Here is a 27014-nt window from a genome sequence, read left to right on the forward strand (position 1 = left end):
TAAATAGGCCTACATTACAGGATTAAACAAATTATAGTATGTAAAGCATCTAGCACACTGCAAGCCACAAAGCAAAGGAGACACTTGGTAAATGCTAGTGTTCTGCTTCTCTCCTCTCTCTACATTTTAGCCCAAATCTGGCACTTCGGCTTATTTCTCCTCCTCACCAACTCCTCTCCCCTCCCACAACACACACCCCCACACACCGCTACACTCCTACACCTGTGCATTTCTGCCTCTCAACCATTGCTCAAGCTGTTCCTTCTCCCAGGAATAAACTCTCTCCAAGGCCCAGCATAAATTCTCCACCTTCAGAATCCTCTGGCCATCCTGGGATTGATTTCTCCTTCTCCCAAACTCCCACTCTGTTTACATTCCTTACTACATTTACCATAGTCAGTCTGATTTCAGTTATTTATGTACTTATCTATCTTCCCAACTACACTGGAAGGAGAAGGTTCTGAGAAGACAATTATTTATAGGAGGGCAGGAAATGTGTTGTTTTCCTCTGTGTGTACTTCTCAATACCAGGGTCTTGTACATAGCAAGAGCTCAATATATACTCACTGAATTGAATCTTTCCATCCTAAACTGGGAATCTTTACAGAAAGATCCTGGCCTGAGTTCATTCTAAAACTATGCATGTACTGCCTAACTCGATAAATAGGCAATTTTTAAAGTCCATGAATATTCATAAACTAAGATTCACTAATACTCATATGGACTTGTATCAGTCCTTCATCCATTCTTCCAGCACACTCTGGACTCCTCTTGGAATCTCTCTCCAGCATACCAGAAGACGCTCTATCCAGCATACCAGAAGACGTTGCTGGGACAACATTTCTCACTCACGGAGATCTGGGAGCAAGCTCTTTGGAGAACTGTTCCACCCCCCTGGGTAGGCGGTGACTACCATTAAAACCATACTAAAACCCAGAGCTGTGGAATCAGAAAATAGATCTGAATGATCTGCCTCATTTTCCAAGCTATAACATAGAGTTAAAAACATTTAAAATAGTGTCTGGAACACAGCAGGTGTGCAAATAATGTTAGATGTTCTATTAATGATGTAGTAGACTGGAAAAAAACAGTCATGTCATTTCACTTCTAGAACTATCTCCACTACTGACTGATTCCTTGTGTAATCTTTTTTCTTTTTTTGTAAGACAGAGTCTTGCTTTGTCACTCAGGCTACAGTGCAATGGTGTGATCTGAGCTCACTGTAACCTCTGCCTCCTGGGTTCAAGTGATTCTCCTGCCTCAGCGTCAAGTGGCTGGGACTGCAGGTGCCCGCCACCATGCACAGCTAATTTTTGTATTTTTAGTAGAGACAAAGTTTCACAATGTTGGTCAGGCTGGTCTCAAACTCCTGATCTCAGATGAATTCGCCCGCCTCAGCCTCCCAAAGTACTGGGATTGAGCCACTGCATCCAGCCTCCTTATGTAATCTTAAGTCCTTTCCCCATCTGTAAAACGAAAGTGGCTGAACCAGATGGTTGGTTCCCAGGCTCATTCTACCTTCAACCATGTATATTTTTCCATGATCAAGAAATAACTTTCTGTTCCACATGCTGAGGCTGTTGGCAAGGGAAAATGTGCATTTGTAGCTGCTGGTCCCCAGATGGGAGGGACCACTATTTCCCAAGGCCAAGGGCAGAGTAACTGATTAGTAAACCACCTGTGAGCTTTCCCCTGTTTGAAGTATACTATTAATATACCCAGTGCAGGTCTCTAACAGAGCATTAACTCTGGGTATAGAAGCATGCCTACCTTCCAACAAAACTCACAGTCAAGGCAAGACAAGAGCCTGAAAACAGTGGCTGTAATGAAGATTCCTTGCTTGTGCAGAATTCTTGTACTTTCTTGCTTTTGATGCCTGTAATTAGGGCATCAGTCTAAACTGGGGCCCTCCTTAGGCACAAAGAGGAGGAGAAACACAAAGTCCCACTGTGAACCTGGCAGCTCATAAAACAAGGGCCAAAGCTAGTAAATAAAAAATGTCACTGACTCACTTAACCACAAATACTGCAAAAGCCTACTGTGTACTGGCTCTGTGCCGGCCAGAGGAGGAAGGAAACAGACATGATTCCTTGTCACTCATGTACTCAGAGTACATATGGGGTGTACATACCCCTAGGCAAACTCTAATGAGAGCTATATTAGAGGGTCAGCCTCTGCTACGGAAGACAGAAAGGGGAGCAACTAATCCAGCAGAAGGCTCAGAAAAGCTTCACCACAGAGACGTGGGCATTGAAAGATGAGAAGGAAGAGGGAAATCCAGAAGGAAGGGGGAATATAAGAAAAGGCTTGAACAGGAACAAGCAGGGAGTGTTTGAGAAACAGAGACTTGGCGGGGCATGGTGGCTCACACCTGTAATCCCAGCACTGTGTGAGGCTGAGGTGGGTGGATCACCTGAGGTCAGGAGTTCAGGACCAGCCTGGTCAACATGGTGAGACCCCGTCTCTACTAAAAATACAAAAATTAGATGGTGTGGTGATTCATGCCTGTAATCCCAAATACTCGGGAGGCTGAGGCAGGAGAATCACTTGAATCTGGGAGGCAGAGGTTACAGCAGTGAGCCAAGATCACACCACTACACTCCAGCCTGGGTGACAGAGTGAGACTCCACCTCAAAAAAAAAAAAAAGAGAGAGAGAGAGAGAGAGAAACAGAGACAACTAGTTTATTTTGACTGGACCACAGAGTGTAGGTTTGGAAAAATCAAGGGAAACAGGGCAGGAGAGAGGTTTGAGAACAGATTGTGGACGAACTTGTCTGAGGGTGGAGTCCAAACTCTACACCAAGCTTGTCCAACTTGCAGCCTTGGATGGCTTTGAATGTGGTCCAATACAAACATTCTTAAAACATTGAGATCTTCTTGCAATTTTTTTTACAAGCTCATCAGCTATAGTGTTAGTGTATTTTGAAGACAATTCTTCTTCTAATGTGGCTCAGGGAAACCAAAAGATTGGACATCCCTGCTCTATATAGTAGGCAATGCAGCCCACCAAGGTTTCTGAGCAGTGTCTCAGGAAGAGCACAGAGGCACCCATGAAGAGGATGCAAAAGGAGCAAAGTAATTAAATTACTATGGGACCACATCACAGGAGACCACATGTACTGGGCTCCAACAGCTCCTGTTGACAGAGCTTCCCTCTCCCATGGCTTGGCTTCATGCGATCTCAGTTGCCAGCCCCAACAACTGTCAATATCTGCAAAATACTAGAGTAACAGGACTCCTAGCCAACTCTCTGGATTACAGAGAGAGAAGAGCTGAGGTGGGGGCAGATGGGCACAGGGGACACCAAAGTCTTTGGCTGGCTAATTTCCATATAAAACCCAACGCTGGATTTCCTCTTCATACCACTTCCAGCCCAGCCCTCTAATGAAGGGCTGAAGCTAAGAAGAGTGGGCTGAAAGCACCTGGCTGATGGGTGGGGATCCAATGAGACACTACAACTATTGTCCAGCATGCCAGGTGGCACACGGACAGTGGTGCCCTTCCCATTCTGCAAGGTCAGTTCCACCTGTAAATCCTACTGAGGCTTCAAGGCTCAGGTCACATCAACTCTTCTCTCAGAGCCTTTCTAAAGTATCCCAATCCAAAATGACCTACTTCCTAGAAATCACAGCTTCCACATATTCAGCACCTGTTACAGGACAGGCACCATACTAGGTGACTTCCACATAATCCTACTCAATCTTCACAATGACCCTGTTATGCCCATTTCATACGGAAGAAAGTGAAGCTCTGTGAAGGGAAGCGGACTTGCCCCAGGACACACAGCTAAGAGGTGGAAGAGATGAAATCTGAACACAGGACTCCCTGAGCCTAAAGTTGAGCACTTCTAACAACACTTCATTCCTGTGAGCCTGCCTGCCTTGATCTGTCACTGACAGGTAGCCTGGAACTCTCTGGGAAGACATTATTAATACCTTTCCCTGTGGACAGCCACCCACACAGGCAGGAGCCTTTCAACACTGAAAGTAAATGAAAACAGTTAACTTAAACATAAAGCAGTACACAGATTTCACAAATTCCTCACGTGAAAAACTATTCATGACACTGGACTGCCTGAGCCCTGCTCCCAGCCACAGCCTCGGTCCGGATTCCTGGGAGAGACTGAGTCTCAAACGGGCCAGAGTCAACGCCATCTCGGACACCGGTCGCGCCCTGACCCCCAGGCACAGGCGGAGCCCTGACAGGTCACAGAGGGAGCCCTCGGGACAGTCCTGAAAAGCGTCCCCTTCGGTTGTCCCTCCGCAGCTGAATCAGGTTGTGACCTCTGCCGCCGTGAAGGCTCTGACTGCCCCCTTCCGGGCACACGGGCTCACTCACAGACCCCAGCCCCATTTAGCTCGGAGGAATACCTCGCTGTCTCTTTCACCTTCGCCGTCCCCAGCCGGGGAGCGGTCGCGCGCACCCCTACCTGCAGATCGCTCCTCCGAGAACGCGGAAGAGGCGGTGCTAGACCCAAGGGGTGTGCCCAACCAAACAGGGGCGTGAGAGGGCGGAGCTGCGCCTGCGCCCTAAAGGCTACCCGGGGGCTTGGGGGGTGGATTGGCAGGGGGTTCAAACTGAGCAAACTGCGCAGGCGTAACAGGTGAGAGGCGGGAAGAGGGAAGATTGCCGGCAGAGGGGTGGGGCTTAGCTCTTCCGGCGTTTTTTTTAACCTAATGGAGGTCTAGAAGCCAGGGAAGGGAGGAGGCCGGGCGCGGCAGGTGTAATTAACTTGTACCGAGCGCTTCTGCAGGCCCGGAAGGATTTTTTTTTTTTTTTTTGAGACGGAGGTTTGTTTTGTCGCCCAGGCTGGAGTGCAATAGCGCGATCTCAGCTCACTGCAACCTCCACCTCATGGGTTCAAGCGATTCTCCTGCCTCAGCCTCCCGAGTAGCTGGGATTACAGGTGCCCGCCATCATGCCCAGCTAATTTTTGTATTTTTTAGTAGAGATGGGTTTTCACCATGTTGGTCAGGCTGGTCTCGAACTCCTGACTTCCTGATTCTTCTGCCTCGGCCTCCTGAAGTGCTGGGATTACAGGCATGAGCCCCCGTGCCCGGCCCAGGAAGGGATTTTTAGATGCTCTTTATATGTCAGGAAATGCTGCTAGTCTTTTCTAAAACGGGGGCTAATTCTGTAAAATTTCTTTGAAGGTCTGAGTGCCTAGAATTTCACCATAAGAGTTTTTCTTTGAGTACATTACTCCCAGTAGTTCAAATCTTTAAAACTTTAAAAAATTAATTTCTTGGGAAACAACCAGCCTCCACACATCTTCCCAAGGCTGCAGCTGCGATGAGAAAGGATGAGAGCGTGGACTGGGATTTAATTCAGGTGCTGAATTTATCTGAGTTTCCTTCTTTGTGAGATGGAGAAAACATCCCTTCCCTGCTTGTCTCAGGATTATCGTGAGGGTTTGGTAAGCAAAGCTAGTTAAAGAGCCTCAGGGACTTGCTCCCCATCATTCACTTGACAAACATTTGTTCCCTGTCCTGTCGGGGACGGTCTTTTCATCTGTATGATGGAAGGAGATTGGGAATATTAGTGAACATTCAGGACTTTGCTTGATTTCCCAATCTGGGTGAAGGTCCGACAGCGGGCGAGACCAAGCTTCTGTGTTCATTCCCTCCTGGAATCCTGTGGTCCAACCTGAGGGCCCCTATGTATCCTGACTTTTCCCACTTGTCACCTTCCGTGGAGGCCTACCCAAGCTTCAAGTCTTCAGAGGCTCTGCTGGCCTGTTCCCTTCCTTGTTCCCTGACTATCCCAATAGCTCAAGAGACTAAGGACCTATGTTCCAAGTTGTCAATCAAAGCTGCTATGTCCCTCGCATGGCAACCAAGTTCAGTTAACATCGAGGGCTCTCCTAAAGCAGATGGGGCTCTAGTCATGCTTGTGGCTCATTTTTCACCATACATTTCACAGCTAGCTGTGGGGTAGGGAGGAGAGTGGCAACAGGAAGCCTCAGAGGCTGCACTGTTTATGGCAGCCGAGGGTGATGCAGCATCCTTTACTCAATAGGTGGATGCTCTGCCCCAGGCTGGAGAGGATGACTTAATACCTAGGTCCCGGCTCCAAATATTGTTACGGATTTTTTTGGGGGTGGGGATCTCGCTGTGTTCCCCAGGCTGGAGTACCGTGTCACCATCTTCGCTCACTGCAACCTCTGCCTCGGGCTCAAGTGATCCTCCTGCCTCAACCTCCTGAGTAGCTGGGACTACAGGCATGCACTACCATGCCCAGCTAATTTTTACATTCTTTGTAGAGGTGGGGTTTTGCCATCTTGCCCAAGCTGGTCTCAAACTCCTGAGCTCGATGTTTCTCCCACCTCAGCATCCCAAAGTGCTGGGATAACAGGCATGAGCCACCATGCTCAGCTTTGTTATCGCCAACAGGAAAACAAAGCCCCGTCTGACTTCCCAACCAAGCTGCCACTCTACCTCCCAATATGTTACCTCTCCCAGGACCCTTTGTTACTAGGTTTTGCCCCATGGGAGTGTGCTTTTTTCTCTGCATTGTTGAGGCCTCATCTCTTTCTTTTCCCCCTCTCTTCCTTTCTGTCTGTTCTTCTTTAAGCATCCTTCTGTGAATCTCTCAAAGCAATTTTGTGTCAGTTTTGTGATGTATTTACAGATATTCCCATGTAAGGTGCAGGTCTTGGGTCACACACTTCTAAGATAAATCTCCTTTCACTGCCATGGTCATATTTCAAAATGACTGTGAACCCAAAGCATGGGTCTTATAACAGTCTGAGCTGTCCAATGACTGAGGAGGTAGTGAGTGACCTGTCATAGGAGGTGTGCAAATAGTACCCTTTTAGAATGCTGGACTTGGGCCTCCTGTGGTGAGCTAGAAAGAGCAGCAGAATGGAGGGCCTTCCAGATTCTAGAGGATTGAATGAAGGGAGGGATATTAGGGGCTGGAAGGGAAGCAAGGCAGCTGGCCAAAGACACACTTGATTCAACAAGCTATTATATATCAAGCACTTAGAAATGTACCTGACACGTAAAGAACATTTGCTATTATGATGACTGTGAATGACTCATAGACTATAATGAAGGAGCTGAGATCAATCTGTCCTTCACTTCTATCACTGATAACAAAATAGATGGGGAATTGGGGTCTAGAGGGGGAATGGGCTTGCAGTGGAATTCAGGAGCTGGGCTGGGACTACAGCCTATGCCTCTGTCTGCCAGGAGAGCCTCTGCACAAAGCCAGGCTGGCTCCTTTGCAGGAAGAGGGAAGAGCTCTTAAGTGGGCCTTTGTTGACTCTTAAGAACCAAGCTGCTTTTTAATTCCTGTCCAGGCAGATTGTGGGTTAGGGGCAATGGGATGACAGCAAGACCTGAGTCAATAGATGCAGGTGCCTACTGGGGAGTAAGCTCAAGAGTCAGGCCCGTGTCCTGCCACCCCCACTGTAGCTCCAGCCAGCAACAAGTATCTTCCTGTTGAGGATGGCCTCCTCTCCTGTAATTAGCATTGGAATTGTATTTCCACTCTGTCCTTTTATCCACTAGCTGAAAAAAACTACCCAGATTAAGGGGGTGGAGTAAGAATAGCCAATGCCAGGCAACCTGAGATGAAACAAGAAATGATTCCTCTCAGACTGACTTCCCGGAAGGCAAGGGCCAGCCTTCACCCCAAGCGTCCTAGCCTAGCCTGCTCTAGGATTCCCAGAGCCCCAGGAGAATCTTGGTGTCCCCACCCTGGAGAGCTAGGCCAGACATGACCACACCAGCCAGCCCTCCACATGGTCCAGAATCTCAGGACAAAAACCCCTCCCAGCTCCATTCTGGCTCAGTTCCTTCCATGGTCTGTCTGCCAACAGACATGTGGCACCCAGACCACTGCTTCCCACCAGTTGCTGCTTTAGTTTGTCTTTTATTTTACGAAAAATAACAACAATAAAGTTTTCCCTCTGTTTCATAAAAATAAATTTTCCCACCCTCCCCTATCCCAGAAATCAGCCCTTGCCATAGCCTAGAATTCATCTTGTAAGCCACAGCACTCTGGGGAAAGCTCCTACTACCCTCGCTCCACAGCCTCTGGCGAAGCTGCCAGGCCACTCTGGAGGTGGCAGAGGCAGAAGTCCCAGGCCCAGCTGGCTGGCCCCAAGAGCTCTGTCTGTTTCCCCAAAGTGCAGGCAGCTTCTAGGCCACAGAGAGGGGCATGATATTGGATGCTTGGCTCAGGAAACAACCCCAGCCAACCCAAGGGGCAGTGGGGCATGTTGGCATCAGGTTAGAAATTATTGCTCAAAGCAGGAACAGTTGTGTCCTGAAGAGGGCCTGATAAACCCTCTTTCCAGGTGTATCTCTGTGTAGCAATTGATGGGCCCTGGGGTCAGGATCTCTGGTTTCTCCAGCTCCATGAACGCCTCCCTGTAAGGCCTTGGACAGTTTCTCCCTCCTCTTATCCTGGCTTCAGTTTTCTCCTGTGTACATTGAGACACTGAGACTGGATGATTCCCAGGTCCCTTCTGGCTTTCCATTCTGGCCTCCCAGAGCGGAGGCTCTGAGAGGGCAGAAGCCTGTTCCTGCCTCAGTTTCCCCACCTGTGGGTCTGAACATAGGGTTGTGTATGGATGAAAGGAGTAATGGAGTGCTGAATGAACATCCCAGTCTCCCTGTGCAAAGCTGTGCTCTGAGATCCAGCTGGCTGGAATGCCTCAGGGATGGCTGGGAAGGAGGCAGGTACTTTTAGGATGGAGGATCTCCCTGCCTGGAAAAGTCCATTCACCACCTACATCTTCAATGTCCTGGGATGGAAGACAAGACCCCAGAGTTCCCAATTCAAGTTCCACAAGTTTCTTGGACTAGAGGATTAATTTCTGCTGGGCTTCAGATCTGAGGAGCCAGGTCTGTAGATTCTGGGAGCTAGACTGGAGTACATGATTCCCAGCTGAAGGATCCAGGGACCTTTGTGTACTTAAGGGATCATCTCCAACCCCCAAGAGGCTACCTAGAATTCAGGCCTTCTTGGGGGCAGAGGGATGAGTAAAATGGCAGCTCGTGGGCCATCTCTGGGTGAGAAAATCAGAGCCTGTGTCTGCGGTGGGTCGGGGTTTAAGAACTCAAGGCAAGGCTCCACTTCCTACCTGCCCCAGCTCTCCAGGACTCATGCTGATGGAAGAGTGTAGCCTGGAAGGTCTGAATGTAGAGCAACATCCACAACCACATTTCGTGCACTTACACACATGGTCAGATACACTGAGAGGGGACACTGACCTGTCATCACTCCTACAGTGGTCATGGTCTGATGGTCTCATGATCTGATGGTCCCAATCTATTTAGCCATCCAGCCAACATTTATGGAAGGCCTACTATGTGCCAAGGAGGGGTAAGGCAGCTCTAGCTCTTGCAGACACATCCCACAGTGAAAATCACGCACTCGCACACCCTGGCATCTGTGCTCACTCACACGCAGACTGCTCTCTCTCTTGCATCTTTCTTGTCGTCACCTCAGCCACACCCACATTCTTCCAATAGGCCTGGGAACCAGCATGGAAGGGTCAAGTGTCAGAAGAAACCACCTAGCCTACCCTACTCCCAGACTTCATGCCAGAGGTTTAACTCCACTTCCCTTCTGTCTGCCCGCCTATATGCTCTCCCCTTCTCCTCCCATAAGCAGCCAGGGTGACAGGTAGGCAGACTCCTGAGAACCAGAAGTCCAGAGGCTTTGGGTATGTGGAGAGGTTCCAGTGCCTTCAGATTCCTTCAGGCTCCTGGGGGTCCCCTCTGCCAGCCACCCTGTGTTCAGATCGTCCATCTGATGGCCAACGAATCCAGACCTGGGCTCAGTGGCAGATCCGCTCTGTCATCTCCCTCTGTAGAGACACAAGGTAGGGAGGGGTCAGTCAGAGCTCAGCCTACTAGGCAATCCCTTCCCAAACCATAGGGCGTAGCTGCTCTTCTGTCTGAGTCTGGCCCCTTCCCCCAGCAACCCCAACTCTTAGGCTACAGATTTGGGTTTGTAAACTAACACTTGAATGAATTCTCTACTGAAGTACAGAATTCACTGTTATATGAAATGCCTTCCCCTAATTTATCTACTTGGGCATTGGAGTTACTTAAATAGGCAGCTTTTGGATGTGAAAACTTAGGCTAGCCTTGTAGGGGCGGGTGGTAGGGCTTGGCCTCACCAGGGGCTCCAGCTCCCGCTGGTCCACCAGACTGAACTCGCGGATGAAGTAGTAGAAGTGCTTGTAGCAGGTGTTGACGTGCGCCTCTGCCCCCATGCTGAGGATGCTATCAAAGTGGTGGATGTAGACGTGGACAAAGACTCGGAAAAGGCGGGTCAGGATCTTGGTGCAGACCTGCTGGAAGTTCTTGGGGAAGGGAACTCCTAGAGGGCAGGGGAGGGCAGAAGAAGGGGATTAGCATTCTGGTGCCAAAGCTCTGCCCAACTTTTCCCTCCCACAAACAGGTAACCAGTTTAGCTGTTTTCCCAGCACACTTCTTAGTACACTTCGCTTTAGGAAATAGAGAGTGGTTTAACTTCCCATACTTTTCTTTCTTTCCTTCTTCTCTTCTCTTCTCTTTTTTTGAGACGGAATTTCACTCTTGCCCAGGCTGGAGTGCAATGGTGCAATCTTGGCTCACTGCAAGTTCGAGTGATTCTCCTGCCTCAGCCTCCCAAGTAACTGAAATTATAGGCATATGCCACCATGCCTGGATAATTTTGTATTTTTACTAGAGACAGGGTTTCTCCATGTTGGTCAGGCTGGTCTTGGACTCCTGACCTGAGGTAATCCACCTGCCTCAGCCTCCCAAATGCTGGGATTAGACGCATGAGCCACCATGTCAGGCCATACTTTTCTCTTTAATGAAGCACAGATCTCACTGGCTCTCACCTGCTGACATATATATCATCTTCCACATTTTCCCATCACCTAAAGCAGGGCTTTGCAAACTTGTGGGGGTCACTGACCAACCCTTTTTAAACTCTGATAAAAGTAATGATCTAAACTGTCCCCAGAAATATGTGCAACTGCAGGGATGCTGACATCACATTCTTGTATCCAACTCCAAGGAGGGTTCAACATCTGGATCCAGTTTTAAAAAGCCTGAGCCTTCAGGATTAGGTCCTAACTTCCCAGCATGATGCTGCTCAAGGCCTTTCATGATCCTATCCTGACCTCCCTCTCTAGCCCCACCCCATGTCCCTCCTCTTTTCAACATTCATACAGAAGTCCTCAGACCCACAATTCTGGAAATTATGAATTCTGCAAGAATTAGTTCTGACAGCCCTCATTTCTTCAAATAACAGGAAGAACCTTTCATCTATGAGCCAGGCCCTGTGCTGAGCTCTTCATACCTTTTGCCTCCAATGCTTAGAACAATTTGGCTGATGTGTCTGATTATCATTCTAGATATGATAAAACAGGTGCATCAAGGTGAAGCTCCTCGCTCAAGGCCACATAACTATTAATCAGTGCAGACTGGAAACAGGATTCAAACCCTCTTTGTCTTTGCACTGCACTGCAGTGCCCCTCACAGGTATTGGGACCCATGAAAAAGGACCCGTTTCTGCATAGTCCCCCATTGCCACCTTGAGGTGGCAGTCTTTGTGGCTTATGCCTTCTTCTCTGTGTGGCAGAGTCACCCAGGGTTTTAAGCATCTATACCTGGAGTCCCACAGGCACAGGGAGGTATGGCCAGGGAATATGAGTCTACATTCAGGTCCACAGCTGGCCCACCCGGCTCCACAGACCCCCTCCTCTTCCTCACTGCTCACAGGCGGGGGTCGAGCCTTCCCTCCCTCGTAGCCCCTCCAGCCTAGCCCAGATTCCTCAGACACATCCTGCCCATCTAGGCTTGGGGTCCTGGGCTCCCACAGACCTGAGCCCAGTTCTGAACTCCTCCCAATTCAGTACATGGTCTTGATCTCCTGACCTCATGATCCTCACGTAACCTCAGTTACCTCCAATGTCTTTGTCGGGCATGATAGTGCAGGAAAGAGCAGGCCACTGGCTGGGGAGGAGCCGTGGGCATTGAACTGTGACTCAGTGCCCAGCTTCCTTCAGCATTCAGACTTCTCCCCTCAGGGCTTGACCACCCTGCCCCACCCACTCACTGATCCTCCACACAGCCTTGGCAAAGACGAGCTCCAGGCCTGGTAGGGGCTGGGCTCAGTAGCAGGTAGGGCTGGTGTGATGAACACAGTGTCATGCCTGCTCAGCTCCTGGACCAACACCCGCCTCCTGCTGCCCTCGGGTGGGTAAGCAGAGCCTGGATGGCATTACTCATCTCCTCTCACACCCTCACCCACCCAGACTGCCCAGCTGAGATAAGAAAAGGCCCCGTAGCCTGTGCCTGACAAGGGAAAATTCTGCCCTCAGAGCCCCAATCTGAAGTGATGATACCATCAGGGTTCTCCAACCCCCAACTCCCTCCTTTTCCTGAGGCCAGGAGTCAGAGGGAAGCTCGGGAGGCTGGAGGTCAGATCAGCTATGAACACCTTGAGGCTCCTGTTCTGAAGGTTCTGAGAATCAGAGCATCTGTGGTCCGGAGCCAGAGTGGTCTATGGTGGGACCACTTATGTTTTAGAAAAGAAAAGCCCTCTGAGGCAGGTGGATCACCTGAGGTCAGGAGTTTGAGACCAGCCTGGCCAACATGGAGAAAACCTGTCTCTACTAAAAATACAAAAATTTGCCAGGTGTGGTGGCCAGTGCTACTCAGAAGGCTGAGGCAGGAAAATCGCTTGAACACGGCGGGGGATCAGGGGTGGGGGTGGGCAGAGGTTGCAGTGAGCTGAGATCATGCCACTGGTTGAAAAAGCCAAACTCCATCTCAGAAAAGAAAAAAAAAAAAAAAAAAAAAAAAGCCCCAAATTGGGAGTCAGGAAGTCCTAGTCAAATGTTTGACTTTGAGCAAGACACTTAACCTGTTTCGACCTCCGTTTCCTCTTCTACAAAATGGGATGAAAATCGCCCCCTCAGGCAGGGCGTGGTGGCTCATGCCTGTAATACCAGCACCTTGGGAGGCCGAGGCAGGCGGATCACCTGAGGTCGGGAGTTCGAGACCAGCCTGACCAACATGGAGAAACCCCATCTCTACTAAAAATACAAAGTTAGCTGGGTGTCATGGTGCATGCCTATAATCCCAGCTACTTGGGAGGCTGAAGCAGGAGGATTGCTTGAACCCGAGAGGTGGAGGTTGCAGCCAGCTGAGATCTCACCTTTGCACGGCACCCTGGGCAACAAGAAGGAAACTCCCTCTCAAAAAAAAAGGAAAGAAAATTACCCCCTAACTCTGCACAGAGTGGCTGTATCAAACTAAATGCCTCATCTGTGGAATGGGCTGGCAGTGGCTCCCTCCCCACCAGGTGAGGCTCACCAACACGCGTGGGAAAGACCTCCTCGTCGTTGATGAGACCTTCGATCCAGTCCATGAGCAATGCCATATAGCGCGGTGCGGAGAGCTTGGCCGGCCGCCTGTACTGGCGCTCGTCCTGCCAGCGGTACTCGTAGCGGGGCCCGCCGGCCATGACCGGGCAGCTGGTCTCGCTGCAGCGCTCAGCCATGGTGCCGTAGATGAGGTTGATGCGGTTGAAGAAGTCCACCACGTGCACGGCGATCCAGTCATCGATGTTCTCCCCGGGCGGCAGCCTCACCACACTTCGCAGGTCCAGGCCGGACTTGAGCGAGGCCTGTGCCTTCTTGTACAGCTCAAAGCGCTGTGTGCCGGGCTCAAAGCGCTTCCGGGGCCGGAACGTCTTGTCCTTGGCGAACACCTGCTTCAGGCACAGGGCCATGGCCAGCTGGGCCTGGGGCTGGTGTCCAGGGGCTTGGACCTGAGGATACCCTGCCAAGGACAAGAGCATGGGGGAGCTGGCAGTCAGGGCCTTATCAACTGGGCTCTGACTTCCCAATTCATAATTTCTCTGGCACCTCGCAGCCTTTTGCTCAACGACTGCATCCTCTGCCTGGAATCTAAGTCTTCAGCCCCAAGGTCCAGCGCCCCGCCCTCTTTCCAGGCTACCTTAGTTGCCCTTGCTAATCCCCCACAGCCCTCCCATCTTGTTTGTTTCTTTTCTGCTTTCATTGCAAAGTCTCACAAAGGGCTGGGCGGGGACTCTAAACAGGTGCTCCTCAGACTTGCTGTTGGTCATGAGAGAGGTCGCAGAGGCTCCCTGCAAGCCCACCAGCAGACAGGGGCCTGGATTGAGATGACCTTTGGGAGCCTCCCCCTGGCCGGCTGGTGCAGCGTGGGAGAGCCTCACAGCATTGTGGCTGGGGGTGGAGGCGGGGTAGGGGGGTGGACAGCCTTCGGCTTCCTCTGGGATATCCCGTAGTCCATCCGGTCACCGGGGATTCCCAGGGAGCAGCAGGGAACTTTTCTACCAAAAATGTCCTTTCCTTTTTTTTTTTTTACCCTGAAAGAGGAAAGAGCCCTCCAGCTGCCAGCTGGGCGGCTTCTGAGTGTGGCTGCAAGCACTGGAGGAGGGGGAGGGCAGCAGGCCTACAAGGGCACTGCTTCCTCTCACAATGGCTGGAGATCCTCCCCTCCAAGCCAGTCTCTTCCAGCCCCAAATCTAACAAGCCACTGGCTCCTCCCCTTGCACCTGACACTCAGTAGACATTCCTAGAGCAACTACTATGTGCCTGGCACAGGGAGGTAGGAGAGTATAGTCAGATCTACCCAGCGGGGCCCATCCAGAGCTCAGGCAAATTTGCTTTGCCTCCTAGAATTTAAGGATCCCAGATTCAGAACAGACTTTGGGACACAGTGATCAGGGCCCTAGGCTCAGAGGCAGGAATCCTGGGTTCCAGTCCCAGCTCTACCACTGGCTTACCGGGTGACCCCTGTTATCACCATGGATTTGGTCCACCCAAGTCCTGGGTCACTCTGCTATAGCTAGGTTTCTAAGCCTGAGTCATCTCATCTTACCTGTGAGTGTGTTAGCTACCGGGAAATGCAGACCCATGTACCTACCAAGACTAGAATTTAGCCACAAACTAAGCACTGCCCCTGCCCCCAGAATGAGCACTAAGGCTGAGTATAAACTAAGAATTGCGTTCTGGTTCCAGGCTGACCTCTGACACCTGAGCTGGGGCGAGTGTGATCCCTTTAGCTCTACCCTGAGGCTTGCATATGGCCACAGACAAAGCCTGGTCTTGACCTCTGACTGACGCTGGAACACTGTCCTTTCTCACATCTCTGGTAACCCTGGGACAGAACTGGGGAAGGGAGGGTGGGAACCAGGTGACAATTGGGTAAAACCAAAGGCATGACACATATTGCAGGGAGGGGTATAACTTCTTCTAACAAGTCAAAGTAGCTGGGGAGATGTTTGAAGCAAAGGTCCTTCCTTGAACCCACAAAGGCAGGCCAGGATGGGGCACGCTAGTAAAATGAGGGCAGCTTGGAGAGTAGAAACAGGCCTTTCAGCAGGAACTTGCTCTTTTGAAAAAACCTCACAGATCTGAAAGGTCATGTCATCCATCCTGACTCTTCCACTTCTCACCCAAAGAAGTCTCCAGGGTGGGATCCCAGCTTCTAGAGCAAAGAGATTTCTGCACTTCACTTGCCATCTCCATTTTAAACACTGCTTGGGACAAGTGATTCCAAAATCCCTCACACTGCAATTAGGTGGGGCTCCTTCCCACATCGCATGGCCCGCTTTAAGACAGTTAGAAACAGGCCCCCATTCAGGCATTCACCTTGTCCTGCCTTTCCTGCCCCATTTCTCACCTCCCACACCAATCACCCTGGGCTTCATCCTGATTCCTGAACACACCCCCACTCTCTTGCCTCTCCATGTTTTCTTATCCCTTCACCTGCCTGACCACACACCTTCAGATCAGCTGCTACCTCCTCCCACAGCCTCCTCCTGAACTCGGATCTCCTTCTCCTTGGGTAGAGGCTGCTTTCGGTCATTGCAGTCTCCACTCCATCCCTACCCCCAGCTTAGGACAAGGCCTGCTGCAAAGTCAGTATTCAGGCTTTAAGGAAAGCTTAGACTCTAGAATCTTAGAGTTAAAATAGTCCTGAGAGATCAACTGGCCCAAATCACTTCTACACATGGGGAAATTGAGGCCCAGATGGGGAAACTGAGGCCTAAAAACAGGACTTGCGGAGCCTGTGTTCACAAAGCAAGTTTCAAGCAGAACTGGTAACTGGGATAAGTTGGGGCTTGGCTCATGACCAAGAGTAAAAGGCCATTTTCCTGCACTGGCTGGTCAATGGTCTGGTGGAGACAGATAGGAGGGGAGTGGAAGGACAGTGGAAGCATCTTTTCCACCAAACAGCCCAACCTGCTTCCTCCCCCCAATATGCTGACTCCGCACAGCAACAGGGGTGTCCTGACCAATGAGCTAGAGTCCCACCTTGCTCCCGTGGAACTTTCTCTTTCCAGGAAAATGTAAGCTCAGGGGGTGGGTACAGGGCAGGTGCTCTTCTAGCCACAGGCGTAACTTCCTTCAGTCCCATCCCCATGCCTTCACTGAGTTTCTGTCCGTCACAGAACGAACCCCTGTCTCCTCCCTAAACCACTGCGGTTCCCCCCAACCCCATTTCCCAATGTTGGCTATCCTTTCACTCCTGTAGTGGCAGTGGCTTGTTCATTCCCTGGGTGGCATCTGGGCTTCTCAAATGAAGACAGCAGGGTGACCCTGCCTGTTTCTGATCTTTGGCCCTCTGCCAGTCTACATCTACCTCTCCTTGGGCCTGACCCAGGATCTGGGACAGAGGATGGCCCCGGTTTGAACACAGAATCCAGCCTGGGACTCTCTGCAGGACAGAGATCATAGATAAAAGTAGAGGCGAAGACTCCATGCTCTCTCTGCGGCGCGCAGCCACCCACGCCCACCCCCAAACCAGCTCCCAGGGCTAGGCAGGCCGTAGGACCCAGAGGAGCCCGCCTGACATTTCCGCTCCCGAAGACAAGCCCCCCAACTCCTCCCCTCTGCCCCGTCCAACCCCAAACCCACCCCAACTTTCGAAGCACTGAGCCTCGGACCCCAGCCCCAGGACAGCGCCCAGCCAGCCTTCGAGCGGGACTCGCCTCCGCACCGTGCCACGCCTGGACAGCCGAAGAAATGAAAGTGGAAGCCAGGCGGGCGGGGTGCGCGGCGGGGCCGCGGGGGCACAGCGCAGACTCACGGGTCCTCCTCTGGCCTCGGGGTCACATTCCTGGCCACAGGGTCGCCCTCCTCCTGCCAGTGCCGTGCCTATTCTCTCGCCCGTCTGCCCGTCCGTCCGCCTCTCCTGCCGGCCGCGGCCGCCCTCCAGCCCTGGGCGACGCCAGCTCCGCCCCAGCCCCGCCACGCCGTGGCCACGGGGCGGGGAAAGGGGGACTCCCCTCCACCCCAGTACACAGACGCACTCGCCCCCGCCTTCCCGTAAAGTCCATATTGTGCTCCCAGCTTCCCCTCGGACAGAGGACTAACTGAGCTGCCCGCCCTCTCGGTGCTTCCTTGGACCTCCACCAAGGAGGCAGCCTCAGGTTCCCAGACTGTAAAATGGGAAAAAGTTAGGCTCCTTCTGCAGCAGAAACAAGAGCTGCTAGATAGGGTGGTTCCTTCGCCCTCCTACAAGTGGGTCACACTTGTCTCGGGACCCAATAAGGGATGGGGACTGTCCTATCCACTTCCATATCCTCAGCTCCTTGGATAGCAGGAACTCAGAACTCACTTGAATGAATGAATGAGTGAGTGAGTGAAGAAATGAATGAATGCCTTGGGAATCATGAGCGACTTGAGTCCGTCACTCCTGAGGGACAGGCACAGAAGAGCGCTCAAATCACAGACTTCATCTCCTCAACCAGGGAGGGGGCCTTGCTCAGGCTGGGCTGATTCTCCTTGCTCCTCACAGAGTCACCCCATTTCTTACCTCCAGACCCTTATCCCAGCTGTTCCATTTTAGAATACCATCTTTCTCTCCTTCCTTCTGATCAAATCCAAACCACTAGATCTGATCTGCTCTCCCTTCCACCTGGGTTCCTTCGAGGACAGATAGATATCCCACCAGCGTTCAATGCACATTGTGGCCCCCCCAGGCCCAGGGACCAGTTGGCTGCTCTGTCTGGAATGGGAGGGAAGATTGGAGGCCTTCTACGGTCGGAAGCCCAAAGCAGACAGCTGAGCTGTAGAAGCCACTCTGGAGGAGTGGGAGGTGAATAGATGCAGATAGGGGAGAGCTGGAGGCCAGAGGTGGGCTTTTACCACGGCACACTGGACTCTTTGTGTTTGGACCTTCTGTTTGCTGATGAGAACATGCTAGATCCTTAATCCAGATCATATCCTTTGTAGCAACATGGGTTGGAGCTGGAGGCTATTATCTAAGCAGACTAACACAGGAATAGAAAACCAAATGCTGCACATTCTCACTTATAAGTAGGAACTAAACAGTGAGAATACATGGATACTAGGAGGGGAACAGCAGACACTGGGGCCTGCTTGACGTTGGAGGTTGAATGGAGGGAGAGGATGAGAAAAAGTGCCCATCAGGTACTATGCTGCTTACCTGGGTGATGAAATTATCTGTACACCAAATCCTCGTGACAGAGTTTACCTATATAACAAACCTACACATGTACCCTTGAACCTAAAAGTAAAAAAAGAATCCCAGCTCACAGAACTGTGGATATGTTCTTTTGTTAAGCACCATTTTTTGCCCCAGTCTAAAGTTCTCTGTGTTTTTATGTCTGACTCTTCTTTTTTTTTTTTTTTTTGGTTGAGATGGAGTCTCTCTATTGGCAGGTGGGAGTGCAGTGGTGCTATCCCGGCTCACTGCAACTTCTATTTTCCAGTTTCAAGCAATTCTCCTGCCTCAGCCTCCCAAGTAGCTGGGATAACAGGCACGTGCCATGACACTTGGCTAATTTTTTGTATTTTTAGTAGAGACGGCGTTTCACCATGTTGGCCAGGATGGTTTTGATCTCTTGACTTCGTGATCTGCCTGTCTCGGCCTCCCAAAGTGCTGGGATTACAGGCGTGAGCCACCATGCCTGGCCTTATGTCTGACTCTTAATTCTCTGCCCTGAATCCTCTATAAACAAACACTTGCTTATGGAATTGAGCAAATTAAAATATGCTTCTTTATTTATTTGATATCCTAATCAATATCTTTTATGGAGTGCGACTCTCCACTCCTATCTGATCAAGGGATTGGGTGATAAAGCTGAGCTGGTTGTTGACCTCAGGTGCTGACAGGTCAGTAGAGGGGACAACACACAGAGATACACAGGTCAGAGCTCAGTCACCCAGAAGTGAGAATGTGGTTGTGGACCGAAGGACTTTGGAAGAGTGGGGGTATTTGCAGGAAACACATGTAATATCCAGAATAGATATGTTTAATGAAGACATTATTTACAGGTATGGTCAAGGTGTAGGGAAACCACACAGACAGTGTGTCACTAAAGGGCTCAGAAGAGTAGAGGCTGTTAACCCTAGGCTGCAGGACTGCTGGGAAGGAGTGGTGAAAGTGGGAGCTCTGAGGAGGGGGCTGCTGTGGCCTAAGGTGGAGGGGCATACCCAGCCCTCAGCCACCACACAGGGAAGGATGGGGGCAAGTAAGAGACCCCTGTGACAGACCCCTCTCCTCCCTCTCTCCCTCCCTCTGATCTCTGGCCAGATTTCCCCAACTAGCTGAATCCTCCCAGAAGCTGAGAACAAGGGAGCCTGTTGCTGCAGCCATAGATGTCAGCCTCCTAGGGTGTAGAAATGGGTGAAGGGCCGGGCATGGTGGGAGGCCAAAGTGGGTGGATCCTGAGATCAGGAGTTCAAGACCAGACTGGCTACTGGCCAACATGGTGAAACCTGTCTCTACTAAAAACTACAAAAATTAGCTGGGCACGGTGGCAAGTGTCTGTAATCCCAGCAACTCGGGAGATCGAGGCAGGAGAATCGCTTGAACCCAGGCGGCAGAGGTTGCAGTGAGCCGAGGTTGTGCCACTGCACTTTAGCCTTGGCGACAGAGTGAGATTCCATCTCAAAACAAAAGAAATGGGTAGGGGGTGGAGAGCCATCTGAGGAGCCATGTGGGCTCAGGGCTGGCTTCACAGAGGAAATGACTTAGAAACTGCTTGTATTTTCCTTATCATTCAGTTCTAAATAGTTCATACATTTCATTGTAATTTCCTCTTTAACTCTTGAATGATGTAGAAGTGTGTTTTTTAGTTTCTCAACCTATGGGAGATGTATGTTTTTCTTGTTGAGTTCTAATTATATTGCATTGTGGTCAGAGATCATGGTCTGTAAGATTCTTTGGAATTTGATGTGACTTCCTCTGTGGCTTTGTGCATGGTCATTTTCTGAACCTCTGAGCTGGGTTTTATAGGATAGGCAGGAATTTTTCTGGTGAAGAGTGAACAGCACAGAACCTTACACTGTGGGAAATAGAGATGATCCATTTTGAAGAAACATCAGAAATTCCCAGCTCATCCTCAGAGTCCCTGGGTATCTGCAGGACAGGAGGCAGGTGGAAGGGATGGGGAAAGCCAGAGAGCCCAGATCTCTCAATTACTTGTACCCTCTTCCTACCCTTCTCAGTCTTGGTTAGAGAGACTGGTTCTTCCAGGAGGCTCTGCTGGGGTTGAAAAGACCCAGACCTTGGAGAACAGGTTCTGGCTTTACCATAATTTAGTTGTGTGGCCTTGGGATAGTTCTGCCCTCTCAGATGGCACACTGTAACCCTCCAGGACTGCAGACCTAGACAAGATGGGCTCTGTTCCCTGCCATTGTATCCCGAGTGTGATAAGTGGCTCCAGAACGGTTCAAACAACACTCATCTCTGAAGCGTGGGGTTAGCCAGTGAGGACCTAGTAGAGCATGTGCCCTTCTCCACTACACAGCCTGGGCACATGGCCCCTCGCAGTGGGAACTATGAGTGGCAGCAGGGTGGTGTCTGCCACTGTTCTGCTGTGTGCCTTTGGGAAAGCCCTTGCCTCTCTCTGGGCCTCACCTTCTACACCTGTACCACGAAAGCATCTTCTAGCCATACTGACTACCTCTGCAAGTGCCTTATCAGAACCAGCTTCCTGTGCCTTCCCGCTGTGGCCCTGTATCCAGTGACTGCACTGATACAGAGTGGCCCCTTCCTGGGGACTCCCCAGCCCTTTCTATGAAAAGCGTCACTCTGAAAGATTCCCCTCCTTCCCTGCCCCCCGAATGAGCTGCTGCACCCTCAGTTCACCTTACCAAGTGTCTGGCAGCTACTGTAGCCTGATAGGGCCCACCCTCTCCTCACTCTCTCCCAAGAAAGTTTCCATTTCAGCTTCTGCCCCTCCCTGTCCAGGAAGCAGGATCATCCATCCTGGATTTTCCATCCTGGCCCAGTGAGGAGAATGCCAGGGGCACCCTTACAGGAGTCAGAGGAATTGAGGTTAGAGTTCCTTTCACTTGAAGAAGACAAGGTTCAAGGGAAGACGGCAGGGGAAGACAAGGCTGACAAGGATATGCACTAAAATTCTGTGTGACCATGGACAAGGTACTTGGTTTCTGAGCCTATTTCCCCTTCTCTAAAGTAATGACAACAACAAGATGTGCCCCACAGAGGAGCTGAGAGAATCAAATGCGATAGCCCTTGTAAACAGCAGAAGGCTGTGTGGTCAGGCTGTTTCAGGGGGGCTGCCTTCAAACGCCCAGCAGGCGTTTGTGTGGAAGAATGATTGAGCTTGTTCCAGGTTCCTAGAGAGCAGTGGGCAGACACCCAGGACAATATGAAGGGACACCTGGTGCATCAGAGCTGTCCAGGCATGCAGCTTGGACAGCTGTGCTCTTCTCTCAGGAGGGAGTGGTGTAAGCAGAAGCAATCAGCCCTTGGTGACATGGACTTCAGAGGGTTTCAGTCCCCCTGGAAATGGGGAGGGCCCTCTTGCCTCTAGGAACTTCTGGCTCCAGTATTCTCTGCTCCAAGCTCCTCCTCCTTCCCAGCCCTCTCCCCTTAAGGGCAGCGTTGCTCTCACCTCTTCCATCTTGGGAAAGAGACCTCTGGAGGTTGGGGTGGAAGTCTGGTGTGTATTAAGGCCTGAGGACAATTTCATAGCTCTCAGACCTGACCCTCAACATGGCCCCAGTAGGCATTGTCCCCTCTAACCATTTGGGTTGGTTCCTAGCCTGGGAAGCCCCAGTAGTGGAGGTGATAGTTGTGGGTGAGGGGTCGTTTCACCAGTGTTCCAGGCTCAGCCTTCCATGGAACCCACCATGAAGGCTGCCCAGGAAATTCTGTCCAACCCTGGCCCCTCCTCTGCCGCTGGGTGCTCCCACTTCAGCCTCTGGAGCTACCTTCCTGGAGCAACCCCCACTTAGTTCAAAGCTTTTCTGCAGAAAGCCTTTGGATTGCCCGTCTGGATGCACCCTCCTCCTTCCTCCAGAGCACAGCGTCCTTTCTCCGCGTGTGCTCAGTAACACCTGCCTCCGTGCCTCAGCATTGCCAGCAGGGATGGGGGTTTCTTATGGTCCCCAGAGGGCTGGGTGTTATCTTTTAGTAATAATGGTAGTAAATTATGGCCGGTCGCAGTGACTCATGCCTGTAATCCCAGCACTTTTGGGGGTCAAGGCGGGCGGATCGCTTGAGGTCAGGAGTTTGAGACCAGCTTGACCAACATGGTGAAACCCCCCCATCCTGTCTCTACTAAAAATACAAAAATTAGCCAGCCATGGTGGCGGGCACCTGTAATCCCAGCTGCTCAGGAGGCTGAGGCAGGAGAATCGCTTGAACCCAGGAGGCGGAGGTTACAGTGAGCTGAGATCCAGCCTGGGTGACAGAGCAAGACTCCATCTCAAAATAAAATAATGGCAGTAAATTATGATTTAAATTATTATGGTGGGGTGAAAACACATCAATTTCTTCTATTTGTTCATTCATTCTTATATTCTAAAAGTATTTACTGAGGGCCCATTAGATGTCAGGCATTGTGTGCTGGCCGGTTGCAGACCTTACCTTTGCTTTGTGGGTGGTGACAAAGGCTCTGTCTTCTAAGGAACTTCCATTGGGTCCACGTGTCCCATTGGCTACAGAGAAATATTGAACAACAGGTCAGGGAGTGGGGTGGCTTGTAAAAGGGAAAGATTCTTGGATATCACTTAGTCTAATCTCCTTGAAGTATGTAGAAAACAGACATAGAGAGAGAAAGAGATCAGCCCAATGATGAATCATGATAATAAAAACCATTCAGTGAACTTTATGTATGCCTTTCCCTGAGACACATATTCTCATTTCTTCTTTTCAGCAACCCTGGGAGAGAGGGAGGTTTATCTTCTTAGAGCTTTTAAGTTGTTCTTTCCTTCAGAGAGGGACGGAGGGGCTGGAAAACAAGTACCACTAAGTAGGGAGAAGGGATTGTTTAGACGATCTCCCAAACCCTACACTGAAGCTCTCTCTGGGTCCCATCTTGGCTTCATATCTAGGAGATAGGAAAGCTGTGTCTGCTGCAGTGGGAGGCAGCAGTTCAGTGGGTGGGGTCCACTTCTTGGTGGAGACTCAAGCTGCACCCTGTGGAGTCTGGATTCCACACAAGTACAGCCTGTAACTTCCTGCAGTTGTTATCCAGCTTGTCATCAAATTGCATTTGGGGCCTTTTCTTTTTTTTTTTTTTTGAGATGGAGTTTCGCTCTTGTTACCCAGACTGGAGTGCAATGGCGCGATCTCGGCTCACTGTAACCTCCGCCTCCTGAGTTCAGGCAATTCTCCTGCCTAGCCTCCCGAGTAGCTGGGATTACAGGCACGTGCCACCATGCCCAGCTAATTTTTTTTTTTTTTTTTTTTTTTTTATTTTCAGTAGAGACGGGGTTTCGCCATGTTGACCAGGATAGTCTCGATCTCTTGACCTTGTGATCCACCCGCCTCGGCTTCCCAAAGTGCTAGGATTTACAGGCTTGAGCCACCGCACCCGGCCGGGGCCTTTTCAAGAAGCAGCTGTAGGAGCTCAGCTTTGCCCAAGGCTAAGTGGACTAAGGGTATGCTCTTCTTTTCCAGGAAGTTTTCCTAAGTTACACCAGCTGCCCGGAACCAACCCTCCTCAGGGGGGAGCCCTTGACTCAACAAGTTCTCAGTGGTTTGCAGATGTGCTCCTTGGTTAAGCCCATGGAGGTAGTGTCTTCCCCTTTGGACTGTAAGCCCTTAGCAGTGGGGTTTTATTTATTTTGCCTCCTTCCATGTTACCTTGTAGCAACAACTGACAGTTGTAAGGAACTTTCTGGTTTACAAAGTGCTTTTACTACTCTGGTCATTTATTTTTTTTGAGATGGAGTCTCACTGCGTTGCCCAGGCTGGAGTGCAGTGGTGCAATCTCAGCTCACTGCAACCTCTGCCTCCTGGGTTCAAGTGATTCTCCCACCTCAGCCTCCCCAATAGCTGGGATTACAGGCACACATCACCATGCCTGGCTAATTTTTGTATTTTTCTAGAGATGGGGTTTCACCATGTTGGTCAGGGTGTCCTCGAACTCCCGACCTCAGGTGATCCGCCTGCTTTGGCCTCCCAAAGTGTTGGGATTACAAGTGTGAGCCATTGTACCTGGCCTACTTTGGTCATTTTTGAGTCCTGTAACAACCTTGGAATGTGAGTATTGGCTCCAAAAGGTGAAATGACTTGGCTAAGAAGCACAGCTTGAAATGGCAGAGCTGGGCCAGGCGGGGTGGCTCACACCTGTAATCCTACCACTTTGGGAGGCTGAAGTGGGCAGATTGCTTGAGCTCAGGAGTTAGAGACCAGCCTGGACAACATGGCGAAACCCCACCTCTACTAAGAAAATACAAAAATTAGCCAGGTGCAATGGTGTGTGCCCATGGTCCCACCGATTCAGGAGGCTGAGGCAGGAGGATCGTTTAAGCCTGAAAGGTGGAGGTTGCAGTGAGCCGAGATTGCTCCAAGGCAATCTAGTCTTGCTCTCTTGGGCAACAGAGCAAGACTTTGTCTGAAAAAAAAAAAAAAAGAAAAGAAAAGAAAAGAAAAAACGTTGCAGAGCTAAGACTCAAAAACAGGTCTCCCAGCTCTAGTCACAGAGTCTGCCCTTCTGCTTGACACTACCTGAGCACTGTTACTGTTAGTAAGTTAGACAAAGAACAAATCAGTTTGAATGGGGGCTAGACACTTTCTAGAAAATGCTTTCCTGGGAAAGTAGATGATAGTGAAGACCTCTGTGCCTGGATCTATGTTAATGCAATTGGAAGCATTAAGTACATCAACCAACCTCAGCAACCTTGACACCACCTTAGACTTCTCACTCACTCTTTTGATACCCTTGCAAAATCTGCTGGGGCAGGTCATATTCCACATATTCTACAGATAGCACCCAAGAGAGGAAGTCATTTAGTGTGAGCTGAGAGTTTAAAAAGAGATAAGAAGGAGGCTGAGTACAGAGAGAAGAAAGGGGTTTAGGAAACAGAAGGCTGTCTGAAGGTCACTTGGCTTCTAGAGTGCAGAGTTGCCTGCCCCTGGGAAGAGGGCATGAGGTAAGGTAGACCACCACCAGGAGACCTGTGCTTCCCTAACCTTGAGAGCAAGTCCCTCTCCATAGGGGTGCCCAGAGGACACAGTGTAGACTGCTGGCTCGGAGACAAACTGAGAAGAGTGAGAAAGTTCCAGCAATCAATCCCAGCTCCAAAGGGGTGTGAATCTCCCAACTGAGCTCTATAGCTGAGTTCCCATCAATCCCTCACCCTCCAACACCCCTCCCCAGCCACTGCTGCCTGCCTGGCTCTCCATATATCACCTGCCTCTGCTCACTCACCACAGGTGAGACAAAATGCACGTAGGATGGATGGAGAGTTTCAGCCTGCACAGGCAACACACAATTCTCTGTGCAGCTGCAGGGGCCAGGCACAGATAATCCAGTGTAACAGATAATCCAGCATTTGTTTCCAGGAGTCATGAGCCAGCGAAATTCTCAGCTTTTGAAATCAAATAAGGAAAACATCTGAACTCCAAGCATTAGGGAAAGCTTTCATCTCTTGCCCCATAGAGGTCTTACCTAAGGGCATGCTGGGAATAGCTAGTCTCATCCAAGAAATCTTTACTAGAGGTAGACAATAATAAAATCCTTGTCTTTTTTTTTTGAGACAGAATTTTGCTCTTGTTGCCCAGGCTGGAGTGCAATGGAGCGATCTTGGCTTACTGCAACCTCTGCCTCCCGGGTTCAAGCGATTCTCCTGCCTCAGCCTCTCAGGTAGCTGGGATTACAGGCATGCGCCACCATGCCTGGCTAATTTTGTATTTTTAGTAGAGATGGGTTTCTTCATGTTGATCAGACTGGTCTTGAACTTCCAACCTCAGGTGATCCACCCACCTCAGTTTCCCAAAGTGCTGGGGTTACAGGTGTGAGCCACAGTGCCCGGCAAATCCTTGTCTTTTCCAGATATTTTCCAATTGGATTGCCTTGAAGTGCAAAGACGATTTGGAACGAGATAGAAGGACTGCTGCTACCAAAACCCTGTGTGACCCTGGGGAAGTCACTTGACCTGGTTTGGAGCCTTTTTCTTCGGGTGCAAAGTAAAAGTAAAATCACTAACTTATTATAGGAGTTCTCAAATCAGGCTGAGTTTCCGAATTACCTGGAGAGCTAAAAAAGAAAAGAAAAATATTAAGTTGGTGGAAAGTAAGTGTGTTTTTGACATAAACGGCAAAAACTGTAATTACTTTTGCACCAACCTAATAGTTTCTCAGCCCCGTCCCAGGCCAACAGAATCTATATCTCAATGGTGAAACTCAAGAATGAACAGCTTTGACAAGTTCATCAGGTGTTTCTGATGCTCAGCCAGGTAGGAAAATGACAAGGTTGGATGGATTTGGTCTCTTTAAACTGTCAACAGTTATGTTTAATGAGTTGCCAAGGAACTAAATACATAGACATCTGTAACCAGGAATAACTGTGTCTCAGATAAGCCATCTACAAATAATCAGGCAGGCCTGTATGTTGGCCCCAAACTCCAGATGTTACCTGGCTCCTGACCTAGATGTTAGCTTCCAGGCTTTGGGTCTGGGCAATAGAGTGAAAATTCAAATCAAAATGACTGAAACCAGCCAGATGAAATGGGGCTATGTGTGGAGGTCCAAAGGACTAAAGTTCCAGG

At 50.3% G+C, this 27014-nt stretch overlaps 2 protein-coding genes across 8 annotated transcripts in view; both read right to left on the minus strand.

Annotated features, from left to right (window-relative positions):
• MKNK1 (MAPK interacting serine/threonine kinase 1) overlaps nt 1–4457 on the minus strand; it is a 42764-nt gene extending 38307 nt beyond the window's left edge. Inside the window, exon 1 of one of the 2 annotated variants that reach the window (XM_074380757.1) lies at nt 4372–4456. The gene's annotated coding sequence lies outside the window, so the exon portion shown is untranslated. Of the gene's footprint in view, nt 1–4371 lie in introns of both variants that reach the window. The other variant, XM_074380761.1, reaches the window with a different exon arrangement.
• Nucleotides 4458–7863: 3406 nt separating this feature from the next.
• On the minus strand, nt 7864–22967 carry MOB3C (MOB kinase activator 3C). Of its 6 annotated transcripts, none has more exons than XM_074380765.1 (4): nt 22885–22967; nt 13336–13803; nt 10140–10342; nt 7864–9824 (listed from the first exon to the last, which is right to left on the minus strand). In XM_074380765.1, the coding sequence occupies exons 2-4, from the start codon at nt 13751–13753 to the stop codon at nt 9795–9797; spliced, it is 651 nt and encodes a 216-aa protein (XP_074236866.1). In that variant the 5' UTR covers nt 13754–13803; nt 22885–22967; the 3' UTR covers nt 7864–9794. The 6 variants fall into 6 exon arrangements, with proteins under 6 accessions (XP_074236866.1, XP_074236865.1, XP_074236867.1 ...); XM_074380764.1 differs by lacking the exon at nt 22885–22967 and adding an exon at nt 17104–17279; XM_074380766.1 differs by lacking the exon at nt 22885–22967 and adding an exon at nt 17014–17083.
• Between the last annotated feature and the right edge of the window lie 4047 nt (nt 22968–27014).

Source organism: Saimiri boliviensis, chromosome 11 (genome assembly GCF_048565385.1).
Source record: "Saimiri boliviensis isolate mSaiBol1 chromosome 11, mSaiBol1.pri, whole genome shotgun sequence".
Taxonomy (NCBI): domain Eukaryota; kingdom Metazoa; phylum Chordata; class Mammalia; order Primates; family Cebidae; genus Saimiri; species Saimiri boliviensis.

Coding starts and splice junctions, on each gene's coding strand:
- MOB3C (XM_074380768.1), bottom strand. CDS start 15,658: ATGCCTGAATGGGGGCCTGTTTCTAACTGTCTTAAAGCGGGCCATGCG. Junction 13,804..15,420: donor TGACATGACCTTTCAGATCT/GTGAGGTTTTTT, acceptor TGTCCTTGGCAG/GGTATCCTCAGGTCCAAGCC. Junction 9,825..10,139: donor AGCGGGAGCTGGAGCCCCTG/GTGAGGCCAAGC, acceptor GTGTCTCTACAG/AGGGAGATGACAGAGCGGAT.